The sequence below is a fragment of the Geotrypetes seraphini genome, chromosome 8, assembly GCF_902459505.1.
Source record: "Geotrypetes seraphini chromosome 8, aGeoSer1.1, whole genome shotgun sequence".
NCBI classification, from domain to species: Eukaryota; Metazoa; Chordata; class Amphibia; order Gymnophiona; family Dermophiidae; genus Geotrypetes; species Geotrypetes seraphini.
In genome coordinates this window covers 24673355-24689891 of record NC_047091.1, presented here as the reverse complement: position 1 = coordinate 24689891, position 16537 = coordinate 24673355, and the positions used below count along the sequence as shown (strand labels likewise).

Genomic DNA, 16537 nt, shown 5'->3' with positions numbered 1-16537 from the left:
GGAAATACTTTTAAAACCAATAGGAAGAAATATTTTTTCACTCACAGAATAGTTGAGCTCTGGAACGCATTGCCAGAGATTGTGGTAAGAACAGATAGCATAGCTGGTTTTCAGAAAGGTTTGGACAAGTTCCTGGAGGAAAAGTCCATATTGAGAAAGACATGGGGGAAGCCACTGCTTGCCTGGATCTACCGATCAAGGAATGTTACTACTCCTTGGGTTTTGGCCAGGTACTAGTGACCTAGATTGGCCACCGTGAGAACGGGCTACTGGGCTTGATGGACCATTAATCTGACCCAGGCTCTTAACATTTGCATCTCCTCTTTCTATAGGCTAAGGCTCTTTACACCTGCAATGTGAGCTCATAGAACTTTATGGTTATAGAACAGGGGTGGGCAACTCCGGTCCTCGAGGGCCAGAATCCAGTCGGGTTTTCAGGATTTCCCCAATAAATACGCATGAGATCTATATGCATGCACTGCTTTCAATGCATATTCATTAGGGAAATCCTGAAAACCTGACTGGATTCCGGCCCTCGAGGACCGGAATTGCCCACCCCTGTTATAGAAACATGATGGCAGATAAAGACCAAATGACCCATCCGCAGCATCCACCATCCATGGGCCTGTCTCCTGCTTTCTTGAATTCTTTCCTACTTTACCAATTTCATCCGATCACAGTGCATCAAATCAAATGCCGCTGATAAATCCAGCTATATAATAAACACACCAACCCCTTATCTAACCATAATCTCAATTCTGTCATTATTTCTGCCGATACAGTTTCTGTACTACACAAAGAGCGGAATCCCGATTGAGAGTCCGCCACTAATCCAGAAGCCTCCAAATAACCATGCAACTGACCTGCAACCGCACCTTCTATCACTTTGGTTAAAATTTGAACAGATTTTATCAGTCTTTCAATAATGGGTTCTCATTTCCCTTATAAAAGCAGCCTTTTGCAATAATGAATTTACCATTTACCAACAATCTGAGCTGCACATAGCAATCCATAGTCACTCCAAATCACTCTCTCATCATCTAGATTAGAAGAGAATCCTACAGGCCTCAGAAAATGACTTTGTTCTGAGAGCAGCGGCATTTCTCATACTCAGCTTTATGCAAAAAATATTTTTTTCAGATTCCATCACAATCCTTCTAGAATTTTCTCTCAGATCATTAACCCAAAGCAAATTTTACTCCTGGCAGAATCGCACAGTCACATAGAATTCCCTTTTCCTGCGCAGAATCTCGACCATGTCACCATCATCTGATCACGGTATCGGCAGCAGTTCCCATACGCTGCCTGCCGCTAACCTGGAAGTCTCTCCGCAGCAGAGGGGAGGCTTCTGGGTTAGCAGCAGGCAGCATGTGAGAGTTGCTGCTGATACCATGACCCAAAGAAGCAAGCCTTAGAAAACAGGGGAGGAGAGGAAGGAAAGTCGATGGCACAAGGAGAAGGAAGGGGTGAGAAAAAGCAAAGGTGGTGGCACAGGGGGAGGGCGAGAGGAAGGAAAGATGGAAAGAAGGAGACATGCATGGCGAGGGGAGAGGATGAAATTGCACATAATGGAGGAAGAGATGGTGCATGGAGGGGGATAGAGAGATTTGACACAGGACACAAGGAAGGGGGGGGGGGAGAGAGAGAGGTGTTGGACATGAGGGTGGATGAGAGGGAGGGAGATGGAGAATGGAGAGATGCCTGGAAATGGAAGTGAGGGAAGAAAGTGTGAGAAATGCAGGACCAAGAGGGAGAGTACAGCAAGGAAGAGATGTCAGACTATGAGAATGGGGAGGGAAGGAAGAGAGAGCGGATGCTGGGCTATAAATGTTGAGGAAGGAAGACGCTGAGAATGGTAGAACCCTGAGGGGAAGGAAAGGGGGGTGGCAAGGAAATGGATGAGAGGATAGATAGAATAGAAGGTATGATAATGAAGATGAAAGGGAATGGAGGGCTGAGGAAGGGGAGAGAAGATGGAAATTTGATAGGTAGCCGAAAAGAGAAGAAGGGTTAAGAAAGAGGCAGAAAAGAGCTAAACAGACTGATCAATATGTCTGAGGCAGATATAGTGAGGGAATAGGCAGGAGAGAATAGAAAAGACAAATGGAGAATTAGCAGAAGCAACATGATGGAAAAATAAAAACATCCAGACAGCAAAGGGAGATGAAAAACATTTGAAATTTTTTTAATGAAATATGGATAATTATTAGCAAAAATATTATTAAATTGTAACAAACTTGCAGAATTTGCTAATTTTGTGCACAGAATTTTGAAATGATTTTGTGCAGAATTCCGCCAGGAATAAGATGTTATTAATCACTGGAGTTTCTTCAGTTGCCAGCCCCGGACTCCCTGCCAGGCCTGTTTCTTTTTCCCTCTTGCTTTCCCCACCTGTCCCACCAGTGACAGCAGGTATATTTCATGGAATGCGTTAAAACAAGTTTACTTAAATCTGTGCACAGAAACACCTCTGCTTTCAGAGTGATTAGCACAATCTGGCCCTTAGGCATCTCCTGTAGTGGCCGCTCACAGTTCGGTGTCCTTCCCTTACACACACTGAGCTGCAGGTCATACATTCTCTGTTCAGGCTCTGACATTGACACACACACGCTTCATGCATTCATACCGGTCCCTAGACACGGAACACCTGCTCCTGCGTGCCTGATTTGAACACAGCTGACTCAGCGCCTTCATGCCATGGCCTACATTTCCAGCAAACACCCAGCATCAGCACCTCTGTCCCTTGACTTGTGTGAGGGGAGAAGAGGACAATTACAACGGCAGACACCTGAGGACCCCGAGCTGTGCGACCCGGAGAGGGCAGGCTTGAGATTCACTTGAACACAGCTCTGCCATCCTAGCAGTTTACAATACAAGATGCCAATGGAACAGGGACCATCCAGCATTCATTCCAAAGACACAAACCAGACCAGGGCAATTCAAAACCCTAACGAAAGCCTGATTACCAAACAAAAGGCGAGCATGTTTCACAAGCAACCCAGGCTGCGAGAGCTTCTCAGGAGCCCCATCCCTAGAAAATGCACAGGAAGCTTTATTGCAAGAACAGCAAAACAGCTCCTTCCTTGGCTGTGGACCTGCAAGATTTAACATTGTACAGAGCAGCCAGTTCGGGAATCGCTTATGCTTTATAAGCCATAAGCCTGGTCCTCACACTCCATGGGCAATTTTTCCATTCATAAAACACGCTTTCTAAGAACACCTGCTATGTGCAGTGTGTAACCCCCCCCTTCTCTCTCCCCCCCCCCCCCATTAGTGTGCAGGATGCTAAGAGATCCTGCAGTGAATCTGCTCTTCCTCTCTTAATATGTAGAGATGTATCCATGGTCTTCCTGTAAGGCTGTTGCAAACTCAAAAGTTCTGGGCTACTTTTTCTGACAGGAAGTTCTGGATGTGATGTTGGTTAGGACTTTATCAGCGGTGAAGTCCATTTTCTATCCAGGTATTGTTCCTGGTGCAGCTCCTGATTGTCCTTTAACTGGGGTTTGTGAAATGATCAGGTACAAGAAGACACTGGCCTTCTGGTTTCAGGGGAGGAAGTGTAGAGCCCTCCAGCAAAGAGAATTTGCACAGGCTAGACCATTTTCATTTTCTTCTTCATTTGGGGTGAGATTGGGTGAGGAATCCCCTTGTTGAGATTCAACATCGCAGAGAGTTTGTCAGTGCTCTGCAGTAGTTGACGATGGTTCCCTGTTGATTACACAGTGCTCTAGGCAAGGGAGGTTATATTTAGGAAATGAAACTTGGGCACATATTAGAATTTAACACTAAAAAATCTCGGAAGCTTCTCTTGCGTTTTCCATTTTCCCTGGAAGAAACCAAACCTTCTTCTTGATGGGACTGGGTTGGATTTCTTAGTTTTCATTAACCACTATTGATGAAGTAGTATAAAATATTACAACAAAGTGCAGAACTTTACAAATCGAAGTGTGACCGAGATTCGCCTGGACTGAAGCTTCAAGGCTGGAGTAATGCTCTCTGCTCTTTGGAGACACCAGCAAGATACTTTCATTTAGGCCTTTCTGGAGCTCATTTATCCCTGTGGCAACATCAATACTTTCATCAGATCCCATAGAATCTGAAGAACTTTTCCCTCTCGTAAATATTTGATGGCATTGGCTCTCTGGGGATCTCAGGTGAGAGGACGCTTGCTTCTACGGAATTAGGGAAATCTCTTTACTTTAAAATTATGGAGCTTTGGAATCATTTTCCCATCCAGCTGCGTAACTTGGGCTCCTTCTAATTATTTCGAAAACTTGGCTATTTTCAAAAATGTAAATTTCACTGCTCTCTATATAATCACTAATTCTTATTATATTTTCCTTTCTTTAAATTTCTTGTAAACTGTGCTGAGCTTTATCTTTATAGAGAAGCTTAAGGTTTAGTTTAGTTTAATTTGGTTGGAAGGTGAGAGAAAGTGGCCATTGACAGGTGCTTAGATTCAAGGAACAAACGAAGAGCTAGAGAGAGGAACCAGCTTTGAAAGTGAAAGCTCAGGTCCATCATTGCACATTGCCTGGTCCTACAGTTGGACAACTGAATGGTGATACGCAAACAGAATTCCTCAACAAACACCGATCCATTTCTTGCCAAGCTACTGGAACCAGTTGTCTCTACAGATCAGATCCTCGAAGGTCTTCTAAACTGTGGCAAAGCAATCAAATCTTACCTCTTCGTCTACTACCCGTAAGATAGAATGTCTTATCCTCCCAGCCTTCTGCTCGTCAGCATTGTTAAATAGACTACAGCACTTCCTCCTCTAGTCTAAACGATCCCAGCCTGTCCTTCCAAACAATTGTATATGGCTCTAGATCACACTGTACTGTATATGTTAATTTAGGTTGAACAAACTGTATTATAGGTACGTCAACTTGTAACCAACTTAGATTATTCTTATGCATGTTAACCTGTAACCCGTTCTGAGCTTGTTGGGGAGGGTTGATTGGAATTTTGGTCAAAGTTGTAAGTCTAGAGCCGAAAGCATGATATCAGCAGGAAAGAGTGGTTGTGCTTTTCTCTTCTTCTATAGATTAATCTGCATTTCTTCAAAACTAGTAGCCTAAGCGGAAACTGAGCACCTGTACTTTCACTATCCCTATTAACTGGAACAGAAGAGGAGCTTGTCCTCACTTGTTCTGATCAACCCTCTTCAGAAGAACAACCCAGTGGGTCCAGAACCAACTTCCAGAGCTTCCTGAGTAATAAACCGGTTGGCGTTAAACAAATCAATTATTGATGGGCATTTTCAGTAATGTATTTTGAAGCAATAAATATTTGATACCACATTTCATCCCAATGCAAGTGAATTAAACTGTACCAGCCCTGCCAGGCCAAGGGGCACTCTCTGTAGGCAGCCGTGCGATAAAACGCTGGCTGCGGTGGTATTAGCTGCGATGCTCATAGGAATTCTGTAATATCACTGCGGCCTTGTATAAGGGGAGATTAGGTAGCACATGGCAAAAGTACCATGAGCCACTGTTGTTCATCGGGGTGTTTCTGGTGGTAACTGGCCCTTAACGACAAAAATAACAAGTAACACTGCAGAGGTGCTATGTTTTCAACTAATGGCATTACCAGCCTTCCCCTTTGGACGTCTAATAATAACATTTGGAAAAAACCTCTTCAAGAAACTAAGCACCAAAATAACCCACCAAACCACACGAAAAGCAACCTAAAACGATCACTTTCCAAAACGCCAAACTAATGAATCAAAAGGCCATAAATGATCTTGGTCTCTCCAAAGACCTCAGACCCGAAGCTCCCTACTGCATTGGTATAGGTTTTCTCTTTAAGCTAGTTGGGAGGGTCACCCACCTTGTGTGAAAGATTAGCCCCCATTTCCGCACACTGTACAGACTCCTCTTATTGACCTGCAAGTGTATTTGCTCTGTAGCGCCCCAATGTCTCTCCTTTACTCCTCTCCTGAAGCTCAGTTCGTTTGGCAAATCTCTCTTAGGTTTATAAACATTCAATATATCTTATCCCCATCCAACATGTTTTTTCCTTAACCCCTCTTTCTCCTTTTTCTACTTACAATGTAACTTTACCCACCCATTCCCTCTCTCCTCACTGTCAAGTCTGTCTTGTTATTGTTTTTAATGTTCACTATACATTATTTAAATTATTTAAATTTTTTTTTTTTTTTCCAATTGTTTCTACTCTTGTCTGTCAATATTTTAAATCTAATGTAAACCGTCCAGATATTTGCTTGATGGTCGGTATATTAAAATCTAATAAACTTGAAACTTGAAACTACTAAAATCTTTCTATACTCCGAAAAGGATCAAAGCGGTTTACATCACAACTCAATCAAATTTGTGAAGAACTCCATGAAAAATAGAAAAGGAAGAAGGAAAAAAAAAGAAAATGAACATTTCTAAATACATATTATCGTATCACAGCTGAAACGAATATAAATTCAAATTAATCCACTGCAGTCCTGGGTTCAACTACTCAATTTTTAAAAGGCCATTTGAAAAACAAAGTGCTTTTAGATGTCTTTTTAAATTTTGAAATGATTCTTCCTTTCTTAACTCTACTGGTAAACTGTTCCATAATATTGCACCATTTCTAGTCGAGGCAAGATGAGCCTTTGAAATGTGGGGAACAGCTACTCTATTATCACGTAAAGATCTCAATAAACGCCTCGGCGCATAAAACAACACTAGGGGCTCCTTTTACTAAGGTGGGCTAGCGTTTCTAGCGTACGCAGGAAATTGCCGCGCGCTACCCTTCTAGCTCAATGCTGGCGTTAAGGTCTAGAGCGCTGGGCAATGTAGCCCGTGCTATTCCACGCGTTAAAGCCCTAGTGCACCTTAATAAAAGGAGCCCTAGGTTAGAAAGATATGACGGTTGTGCCAACATCAAAATCTTAAATTGAATTCTGAATTCCATGAGCGATCCGTAAGCTCATGCAAATGAGGATGCTCGGAATCACGCCCCCAACCGACTGCACGGGTCGCTGAATAGCGATCCCGATGCCAGCGCAGACCATCTGTCTGCACATGCTCACAGAGCGGCAACCTTTTTTTTGTTAAACTTTACTTTTTTGACTTTTTATAGCGAGCCCGTGGTTTTAACCCGCTCTAAACTCATGGGTTAAAATCGTGGGCTCGCACTGTGGGGAAGGCCAAGTGAGTCGGGGCAGAGAGCAGGAGATGCAGTCGGAAACGACATGAGCGACTGGTCCTCAGCCGTCGCCCACGCTGTGCTCCAGTTTTTTGTTCATGAATCGCTGCCTTCCTACTTTACATGCCGTTTCCCCTCATTTGCATGCACGGATCGGATTGGAGGATGATCGGCCATGAGGTTAGTGAATCGGGCCGCTAAGTGGTCGGGACTTGAGCGGTGGGCTGAATCTAGTCGCCTCCCTCAGAGCTATAAATAATTTCCTCTTATCCTGTGTAGATTTTGCTACATCGGAATATATCCAAATTTTTTGACTATGAAAAAGAGATTGTGAGTTACGAAAAAAAATTGTTTCAAAACCAGATTATGATCGTTTTCAAATACAAACGACACAGATATAACTGAAAAAGATCCTTCCCAAATAGCAGATAACTCTTGACTCATATTTCCATTCACTTGAGAAGTTGAGACTGAACTTTATTTTCTGCTTCTGGGGTTTTTCTTTTAGAGGAAACTGGCATAAAACACCTTGTTCATAGGTAGAATATTTGAAGGGGAAAACTTCAAAATCTTAACTAAGTCTTTTTTTAAAGAGGTCCACTGGGGTCAAAACTCTTAAGTTCGATTGAAATTTTCAGTCCGTTCAACTGTATTATTACTATCTTTCATGAGGGCTAAGGCCGATTCTTTGAGTTGTTTAATATCTCCTTCAGTTTGTTCACACTGTTTTGAGTATTCTCACTTAATAGAGTCAATAGATTGTGATAGAGCTTCAATTCTGCTTCCTGGGTAGATTTAGTCACAGATTGATTTAGACCTTGGATTGCCTTCCAAACAGATTCTAAGGTTACCTCCGCATACCCACCGGCTGCATCTCCAATAGAGCTCTCTTGGTGTGGCCCCATCACCCAAGTTCTTGATCAAAGCGACTTCTGCTGAGCAAGAGACCAGGGCCTCAACCCATTCCACAGCCGAGCACGGAGGAGGGTGAATCGTCGGTGGGGACAATGACACGTCTGGTCCCAAGGTGGTGGAAGCTCCCTCTTCCACCTCCCAACGCCTTATTCAAAAGTTTTACTGCAAATCCAATCGAGGGACTGCTGAACCAGTGACAATGTCTGCGAAGGTGGCAGCGATGGTTATTGCCTTCGCGCTGCCATTGCGCTTGGAATGAGGCATCATCAAACGGTGAGGCAAACAATTCCGAAGAAAGAGCTCTAGCAGATCTTCACCTCAAAGCGTTCACAGCCTCAGTCCGCCATCTTGGCACTGCAGTGCCCCATCTTACTTTCTATGCATTAAAAAAAAAAAGTGTGGCTATAAAACCCACCTGCTCCAGAGAGTACCTCTCATAAGACAGATAAACTGACATGTTCTACTCACATCTAATCTGAGCAATTTTAAAAGAAGTCATTTTTGCATATAAATTTCTGTTTAATTCAAGTAAGACTTCAAATTAGAGACATATTAACACAATAAATGAAGGAAAACAAAGACCAAAATGCCCAATCCAGTCTGTGAGTAAATTGATCCGAGGTGTAACTGCAGTCTCCGTATAGGTTACCCTCAAATGCACAATTAACTCTATGCAAACAAGCACATAATCTCCAAAAATTCCCACTAAAGGGGCTCTGACTGTAGAGGAGGAAGCAGGAGGTGAGACATGCTGTATGCCAGCTCTTGCCAACGTCTGTGGGCGGCTGTGGCTCTGTGCTTCCACCTTCACCCCTTTCTGCCAACAGCTGATGTACCAGGGCAAAAATCTGCCTTGGGAGAGGGTCCGTGGCATAGGAGTTAGCTGTGTGGGTGCCAGAGGGTGCTGAGTGCCCCCAGTACTCTTTCATCGTGTCCAGAGAGGGATCATTTGCATTTTGTTTGGCATCCCCCGGTCATCTACACTATAAGATTCATCCAGAACACCGCCGTCCGCCTCATCTGTGGGCTCAAAAAGTCAGACCATATTAGCCCTTTCTACAGAAAACTTCATTGGCCACCGTTTGAAGCAAGGGTCATCTTCAAATTCGCCTGCCTCTGCTTCAAAACCCTAACTGGCTCAGCCCTGATATACCTGTCACGCCACTTCGTCTCCCCAGGCTCTAACCGTACACGCAATGCCCACCTGTTTGCCTACCCCTCTCCAAAAGGATGCATCTACAAAAGATTCTTCGACAAAACCCTCTCTTGCCCAGCTGGCAAATGGAATGACTGCTTGACCACCCTCATCTCTCTTGCCCCAACTTATCTATCCTTCAGGAAATCTCTCAAATCCTACCTCTTTGATAAATTTCTCTAACTCCCGCCCTCCCAACCAAACTACTAATCTCAACCTCGCCTCCCTCCCTACCCTTCCTCCCCTTCTCCCCCGGTTATTTTTCCTTTCCCCTCTCTGCACCCCCCTTGCTACAATATTGGATCATTTTGTAATTGCCACTGGTTTATACCATACACTTGATAACTAATTCTCTGTACCTTCATTGCATATGTACAGTTCTCATCTCCTGTAAACCGCTCTGAACTGTTTTGTGGTATTGCGGTATACAAAAATAAAGTTATTATTATTATTATAAATCTTTGCCTATGCCTTAATCCTGCCTTGTAGCTTCTTGGAAACTGTCAGGTATCCAAAGTGTAAGATTCGTTCTAGTTTCCAAGTTTATTCATTTCTTGATATACTGTCTATCTTGAGAATCTAGATAGTTTACAAAATAGTTAATACAGTAAAAGATTAGATTAAGAACATAAGAATAGCCTTACTGGGTCGGACCAATGGTCCATCAAGCCCAGTAGCCCGTTCTCACGGTGGTCAATCCAGGTCCCTAGTACCTGGCCAAAACCCAAGGAATAGCAATATTCCATGCTACCGATCCAGGGCAAGAAGTGGCTTCCCCCAGGTCTTTCTCAACATGAGAACATAAGAATTGCCACTGCTGGGTCAGACCAGTGGTCCATCGTGTCCAGCAGTCCGCTCCCACGGCGGCCCCTAGGTCAAAGACCAGACTTTTCCTCCATTCTAATACATTTAGGGGAATTGACAGACAGACTTGACTAACATGGCACCAAGAGGGAAGAGGGGGTTGGGGGGGTCAAAGTTCAAATATAAGTTCAGTTCTCTCTCCAAAACCACTTTGAAGGCTGCTCAGACATTACATGAGCTGTGAATTCCTTTCCTGAACTGGGAGTCTTGGAGGCCCCTGGACTCTCTTCACTTTAATATTAAACCAAAATGTTTACTAGATAGAAAAGAAGTTGCCCAGCTCGGATGGGATTGATGGGAATCGCTGGCTATGCCTGCTGACTCAGCAAGAGTCCCGTCATCTCTAATATGTACCTGGTACAAGCCGCGTTACAAATGGCTTTTCAGCTGGAATCACAGTCCTGCCTAAGAGTTTTGCTACATTTCAGTATCACCTACACGGGAAAAATGCGAGCGTGAAGAAGAAATGGGGTTGTTCCTGCGTCCTGCCAGTGATCCTCAGCTTCTGAAATTAGGCAGGCTTACAGATTTTAAGATAAACCACCCGAGAAGTATGGAGGGATAGGGGGAGATGTGAGAGAGACATTTAAAAGCTCCATGATATAAATGCAGAAGAGAATGAAAAGAACACTGTGGAACAAGGGGTCATAGCATGAGCATGAAAGGAGGTGGACTCCGGGGTAATCTGAGGAACAGTTTCTTTATAGAAAAGCTGGTGGATATGTGGGACATCCTTTTAATAGAAGTACTGCAGACAATGACATTATTTGAATTCACGAAAGCACAAAGGATCTGGAGGGTGGGGGGACTGTAGAGCTCAGCAGTTGGGATGGATGGGCCCTAGCAATATTCACGAGAGACAGCTGCACGCAAACCTCTCCCATGAATATTCATTGTGGATATCCTGAAGCCGCTGCCCTGATTTTCCCTGTTTCCATCCCTCAGGTGCCCTCCGCAATCAAGCTCACAGCGCTCACCAACGTCTGATCTTAGATTCCCAGTTTAGCTAGACTCGGGGTATGGATTGGGGGGCCTTAGACAGGCTCTCTCTGTCCTGTGCTTTCAAAGAATTGCTTTTCTCCGTCCTTCCCTGGCAAAGGCATCGTACACAGTCAGAAAAGGCTGAACTGTTTGGCCAACAGAAGCCAATTAAAGGGAACAGAGTGCCTTTGGGACAAGGAGCCCAGAACACCTGCTATGTGATTAATAGCTGTATTTCTCTCCTCCTACTCTGATTTATATACAATTGGAAGCCTGGACTAATTAGCTGGAAAGGGTAGCATCTCGCCTTATAAACACTTCATATTCTCTTACAAGCAGGAAGGCTCCTTCCCCCCTGCCCGGTTTAGTTTGGACAAGTTCACTTTCTGGTGACTCTTCTGGTGTACAAAGCTCTTTCTATCCCCTTCCAGTCCCTCTGGTAGGCAGAGAGGAAGTGCGGCTATCTCCAAACTGTGCAGATTGTCTATAGTCCTCTAAAAAGGTCGAGCCTCGGTAAATGAGATGCCTTTTGCCTTATCCATCACGGCAGCCTCGGCCAGGCAGAATACAGAGCATTCATTTTGTGTTATCTGCCAAGTCCAGGAAACTGGCTGCAGACTGCTTGAACTAACCTGTACGCCGACCTGGCTAATTGGCCCTGCTAACAATTTGCATGTCGCATGTAAGGTATACTTTGTGCAGACTCTGTTCAAGCAGTCTTAACTTTTGAATTCTCAGAAACATAAACACAGCCACAGCTAGGGTGGAAAAATCTAGCAGCTATCAAAGGGCAGAAGAACGCTGTTATTAGAAGAACCTCATCGTCCTGTTGGGTAAACATAAGTACAGAGAGAGAAAGCAACTTGGCCCAAGTCATCCAGGGCTTCAGTGACAGAGCTGGGATTAGAACACGTGTCTGACATTTCCTAACCCATAAAGTTAACAGTTGAAAGAACAGCAAGGGGTATCCCAAAGCCAGGAATGGGAGTCTTTCAGTGCCATCTTGCTGAATCTCAGGTTTTGGAAAGTCTGGGCTGTACTGGATGGCAGCCCAATAAGACTGAGGGCAAACATGTCTTTTGCCAGGGTTCAAGTCTCTTGTGCCAGGCTGCCAACTCTTCAGTTCACCATCTTTAGCCTAATCTCCACTGGCTCTAGGATGTTTTAAAGCTCTGGGGGTTTTCATTTAAAGGAGGTCTTTATTTCTGCAGATAGTACAAGCCAAGAGTACAAGCTCACCCTGCCTGGCATCTATGGTCACATAGTCCTGCTCTCCTAAATCAGGACAATGGGGCAAATCTAGGAGTAGAATAGTGGGATCAGAGCTGAGTGGGACAATGTTCAACTAAGCCTTAGATTTATAAACCATGTCATCTCCAGAAGTGGGGGCTCGACTCGGTTTACATAAGACTTCAATAAACAGGGAAATCAGGTTAACTAACATCTGAATTACAATTGCCATTAATACCATTTCCCAATAACTGTTGAAATAGCATTGTTTACCTCGATTTACGAAAAATCTGGCGAGAGAAAAGAGTTCTCATATAACTAGGAATTTCATATACGAAAAGGAGCGAGAGATATTTCCAACCAGCTTTATCCCTTTCACCGAAGGAAATGAAAGTTTGTACTTGAAACAAAAAAGACTGAAGAGAATTCCATGTTCGAGGGACCATTTTGAATATTACCTCATCTTCATTGCCGTGGATTGTTAGCCCTCCAGGCATGGGACAAAAAAATACCCACTTGGGCTACCACTGGAAAAGGCCCCAGTGAGAGAGCCCAGCATCCCAGCCCATCCAAGATATGTTATAGGTCACCTGAAATGTGATAATCCAGAGGAGGATGACCAGAAATAATGAATGTTTGGTGGGAAGTTCGGCGCTGCATCCTTAAGAAAGGAATGCCAATCCTACAGACAGACTGACAGACGCTTCTCGAGGGTGTGTTCGGTAATGCCCTTATCACGGTATATCAGATCCAATGAACCGAAACCGTTCAGCAGGGACACGGGACGGGACTTTTAGGGAACAGCTGAAAACTGCAGGAAGAAGTTAATAGCTGGGCTTTTCCACCGATTTGATCCCAATGCAACTGATCGGCTTTTTAGGACAAGAAAACTCTGTAAATGTTCACTTTTCCTGTCTTCCAGTGAAACTAAACAGAGGTACATTAAAAATGACAAGAAAGACGCTTCAGACACAGCTCTGCTGAGTAACATAGTAGATGACGGCAGATGAAGACCTGAATGGTCCATCCAGGATTAAGTTCAATTGTTTTGGGGTTATTGACCCAGTAATGTGTTTGAGCCCCAAATACATGACTCATATTTAGCCGAATAGTGATTTCAATTCCAATATGAAGAATCTGGGTAAATGCTACCAAAATCAGCCTTTGAGCTCAGATTTCTTTGAATATTTCTTATGTTAAAGCTCAATGCCCATTTTTTTGTATCCGGCCAAATAATATTTTCCATTCTTCGGCCCAATATGCTCTACTTCAGAGTAACAAGCTCTCGTGAATTCTTTCACCCCATCCCTTCACTTAACCAGAGCAATCGGTCTACAAGGGGCCGCTGAAAAGTTCTCAGCCCAGCCAACAAAGTTGGGGCAGTCTCCATTGAGGGATTTTCCACTTTTTTCGCCCCGTATTCTTCTGACAGAACGAAAAGAAGTAGAAAATCACTGGACTAAGTGTCTAGCCCTCGATGAAGACTGTCCCAACTTTGTTGGTTGGGCTGAGAACTTTTCAGCAGCCCCTCGTAATGTAATGCTTAGAAAATCTCGTGGCTGTTGATAATGTCCCACTAGTGACACTTGGCAACAATGGAATCAAATGTTGTCCCCTAAGAGGGCAGTTAGAGGGTGCGGAAGTTACCACCACGGTTAGCATAGAAGTCCTACTCTATATCCAGATCAGTTAGACTCTACCATAAGCATAAAGCAACTTACCGGTATGTTGAGCTATTATCCACTATTTTCAGCTCTGACCCTCAAGATTTACATTTTGGAGAACTGTGAATTGTGCTGACTACGACTCGCAACCTGCTACGTCTTATGTGAAAGGCTGTGCACTGCACACAATTCCTCAGCTAGTCCCATATCAACTATTGCAGCCCACCAGGGCTCCTGCTTTCTCCAGTGTTGGGTTCATTTTTAAACACTTCAGGGGCAGATCTCCTGAACAGCATTTGAGTCCTACCTCGGTCACCCTCGGAGCTCGTCTTGAGACACTGGCCTGCAGACTGATTTGTCTGGGGCTTTTGGACTGATCATGGACAGCTTCAGATTTTGCACTTTCTCCGGACAGGGGAAGAAAGGTCCAAATACTAGAGGGGATCTTTCTGAGCCTGAAAGCCACTAGTGGGTTCTAGGTGGAAAACATAGTCCTTTCTTTATGACCTCGACCCCCACCAAGGGCCTTCAGGAGCAGATGGTGAGCTCATGAATAGACATCAACATGAAGCAACACAAACTTGTCTTCCCAACTTAAACTAACAATTCTGACAGATGTGACCTCAAAAGCCTGCAGGGTGCTGGGGGGACGGTGCAGGGGAAGGGAGGTTGCAGACCCAGGATGCCAGGGAGGAAGGATTATTTGCCCAGGCGAGGGGTACTCACATGAAGGCGTGATAGATGAACGCCCAGCCCCGCGGTCTCTCCAGCACGTTGTACAAGGAGTTCTGTAGTCGTCGGTAGCGCTTATGGGAAGCGGAGGAGCGGGCAGCCGAGCCCGGGGGTGCCGGTCGGGGTGTCCCCAGTAGCCCCAGGCGCCGCGGGCTGTCCGTCTGCACCGCCGTCAGGGCTACAAACTCAACCCGGTTCTCGTCGCAGGAGCCCGGGGGCACCGCCACCGCCCCACCGCTCATGGTCCCTGGCTGAGGCCGGGGCAGCTCATCGCTCCCATGGGTCGCCCCGCCTCTGCAGCGCCCTCTCCAAAGTGGGCATCGCCCTCCAGCTCCCAGCCAAAGTTGTGCCAAGGCTCAGGCTGTCTCTGCTCCTGTCCGAGCTCTCTCTCTCTCTCTCTCCTTGCCCCCGGGGCTGCGAAGTTCAAAGCAGTTTGCAGGGCAACGGCTGGGGCTGGACAGAGTCAAAGGCAGGCAGCCGTGAAGGGAGCCTCGGCCGCCCCTGCGCTGGCATCTTCCCTCCCTGCAGAAAACTCTTCCTTCCCTTCCCTTCCCGTCCGCCTCCTGCACCTCCTCCTGCTCCTCCCCTGCCCCCTCTGCCTCCCTTTAAAGGAACCGGGCATCCGAAATGCACCGACTGAAGCGTGCAAAAGGAGCGACGGAGGGGGCGGCAAGAAAGTTCCGGGGTCCACCGGGCAGCGATGCAAAAGTTGAGGCGCGGAAGCATTAGAGCTCAAGCATCCTCTACAGCACTTATTGCATGCTCCACGCGCCGGGCTTTCCCTTGCAAACAGAGAGAGATGTTTTGGGATCCGGTTTCTGTTTACTAAAACAATGCATTGCAACAAAGAACCGGAATCAGGCGGGGTGGAGAGCCAGGACAGGGGCATTGCCCTGCCCTGATGCCCCCTTCCAGCTGCTCCTCTTTCTGGAAAAACTGATCGGACAGGGCTATTTATAGCCAGACAGTAACCTTCCCCAAATATAGCAGCAGATTAAAATATTTGCCAAACCCCATCTGAGTTTCTTGGACTTTTCCCCACTGGCATGGTGCACCTGAAATCTGATGACTACAGTGGGTGTAAGAGGGGGAAAGTTTCCTACACAATCACAGCGCTCTTTCCTCCCTGACTAGGGGGGGGTACTTTTTTTTACCCCCCCCCCCCCCCATAATATCCCACATTCACAGCTGCTCCTCAAACATTTCACAAACTTCAAGAGGTGAAGGCAGGTAGGAACCAAGAATTTATGTTGGCTTCTCTGGCTGATTCTCCTTCACCGCCCAGATACAACCTATCACTAAAACCTGCCACTTCTTCCTCTATATGTACAGTCTCCTGCATGTTAAATCTACATTGTTCTTCGCTGTATAAACACCTTTTACTAAATTATGTACAGTCCTCATTGTATCTTCGCTGTAAATGTACAGTCTCTTACACTGTAAACCGCTCTGAACTGTTTGTGGTACTGCGGTATATAAAATAAAGTTATTATTATTATTATATGATCAAAATCTGACCCTTCCTCTCTGCAATTCGCTACTCTCAGGCATCCGCTTAGCCATCTCGCTCTGTCCAGAATTCGGCTCCTAAAATCGCTTCATTGGCTTCCCAACCGTTTCCGAATACAATTCAAACTGACCTACAACTGCACTCCCTCAGCTGCCCCTCGCTATCTCTCTCCACTTCTCTCCCCCTACGATCCCCCCCCCCCCCGCGAGCTCCACTCCGCTGGTAAGTCCCTCCTCTCTGTGCCCTTCTCTTCAACTGCCAACTCCAGACTCCGTCCCTTCTACCTTGCTGCGCCCTATG

The 16537-nt window shown here is 45.4% G+C and overlaps 1 protein-coding gene across 3 annotated transcripts in view; it reads right to left on the bottom strand.

Annotated features, from left to right (window-relative positions):
- Positions 1-15245, bottom strand: part of KCNQ4 (potassium voltage-gated channel subfamily Q member 4) — a 109577-nt gene extending 94332 nt beyond the window's left edge. For all 3 annotated transcript variants that reach the window (XM_033956855.1, XM_033956856.1, XM_033956858.1), the window contains exon 1: positions 14722-15245. In XM_033956855.1, the coding sequence (XP_033812746.1) occupies positions 14722-14969 (248 nt within the window). In that variant the 5' untranslated portion in view covers positions 14970-15245. The remainder of the gene's footprint in view (positions 1-14721) is intronic.
- Positions 15246-16537: the final 1292 nt, after the last annotated feature.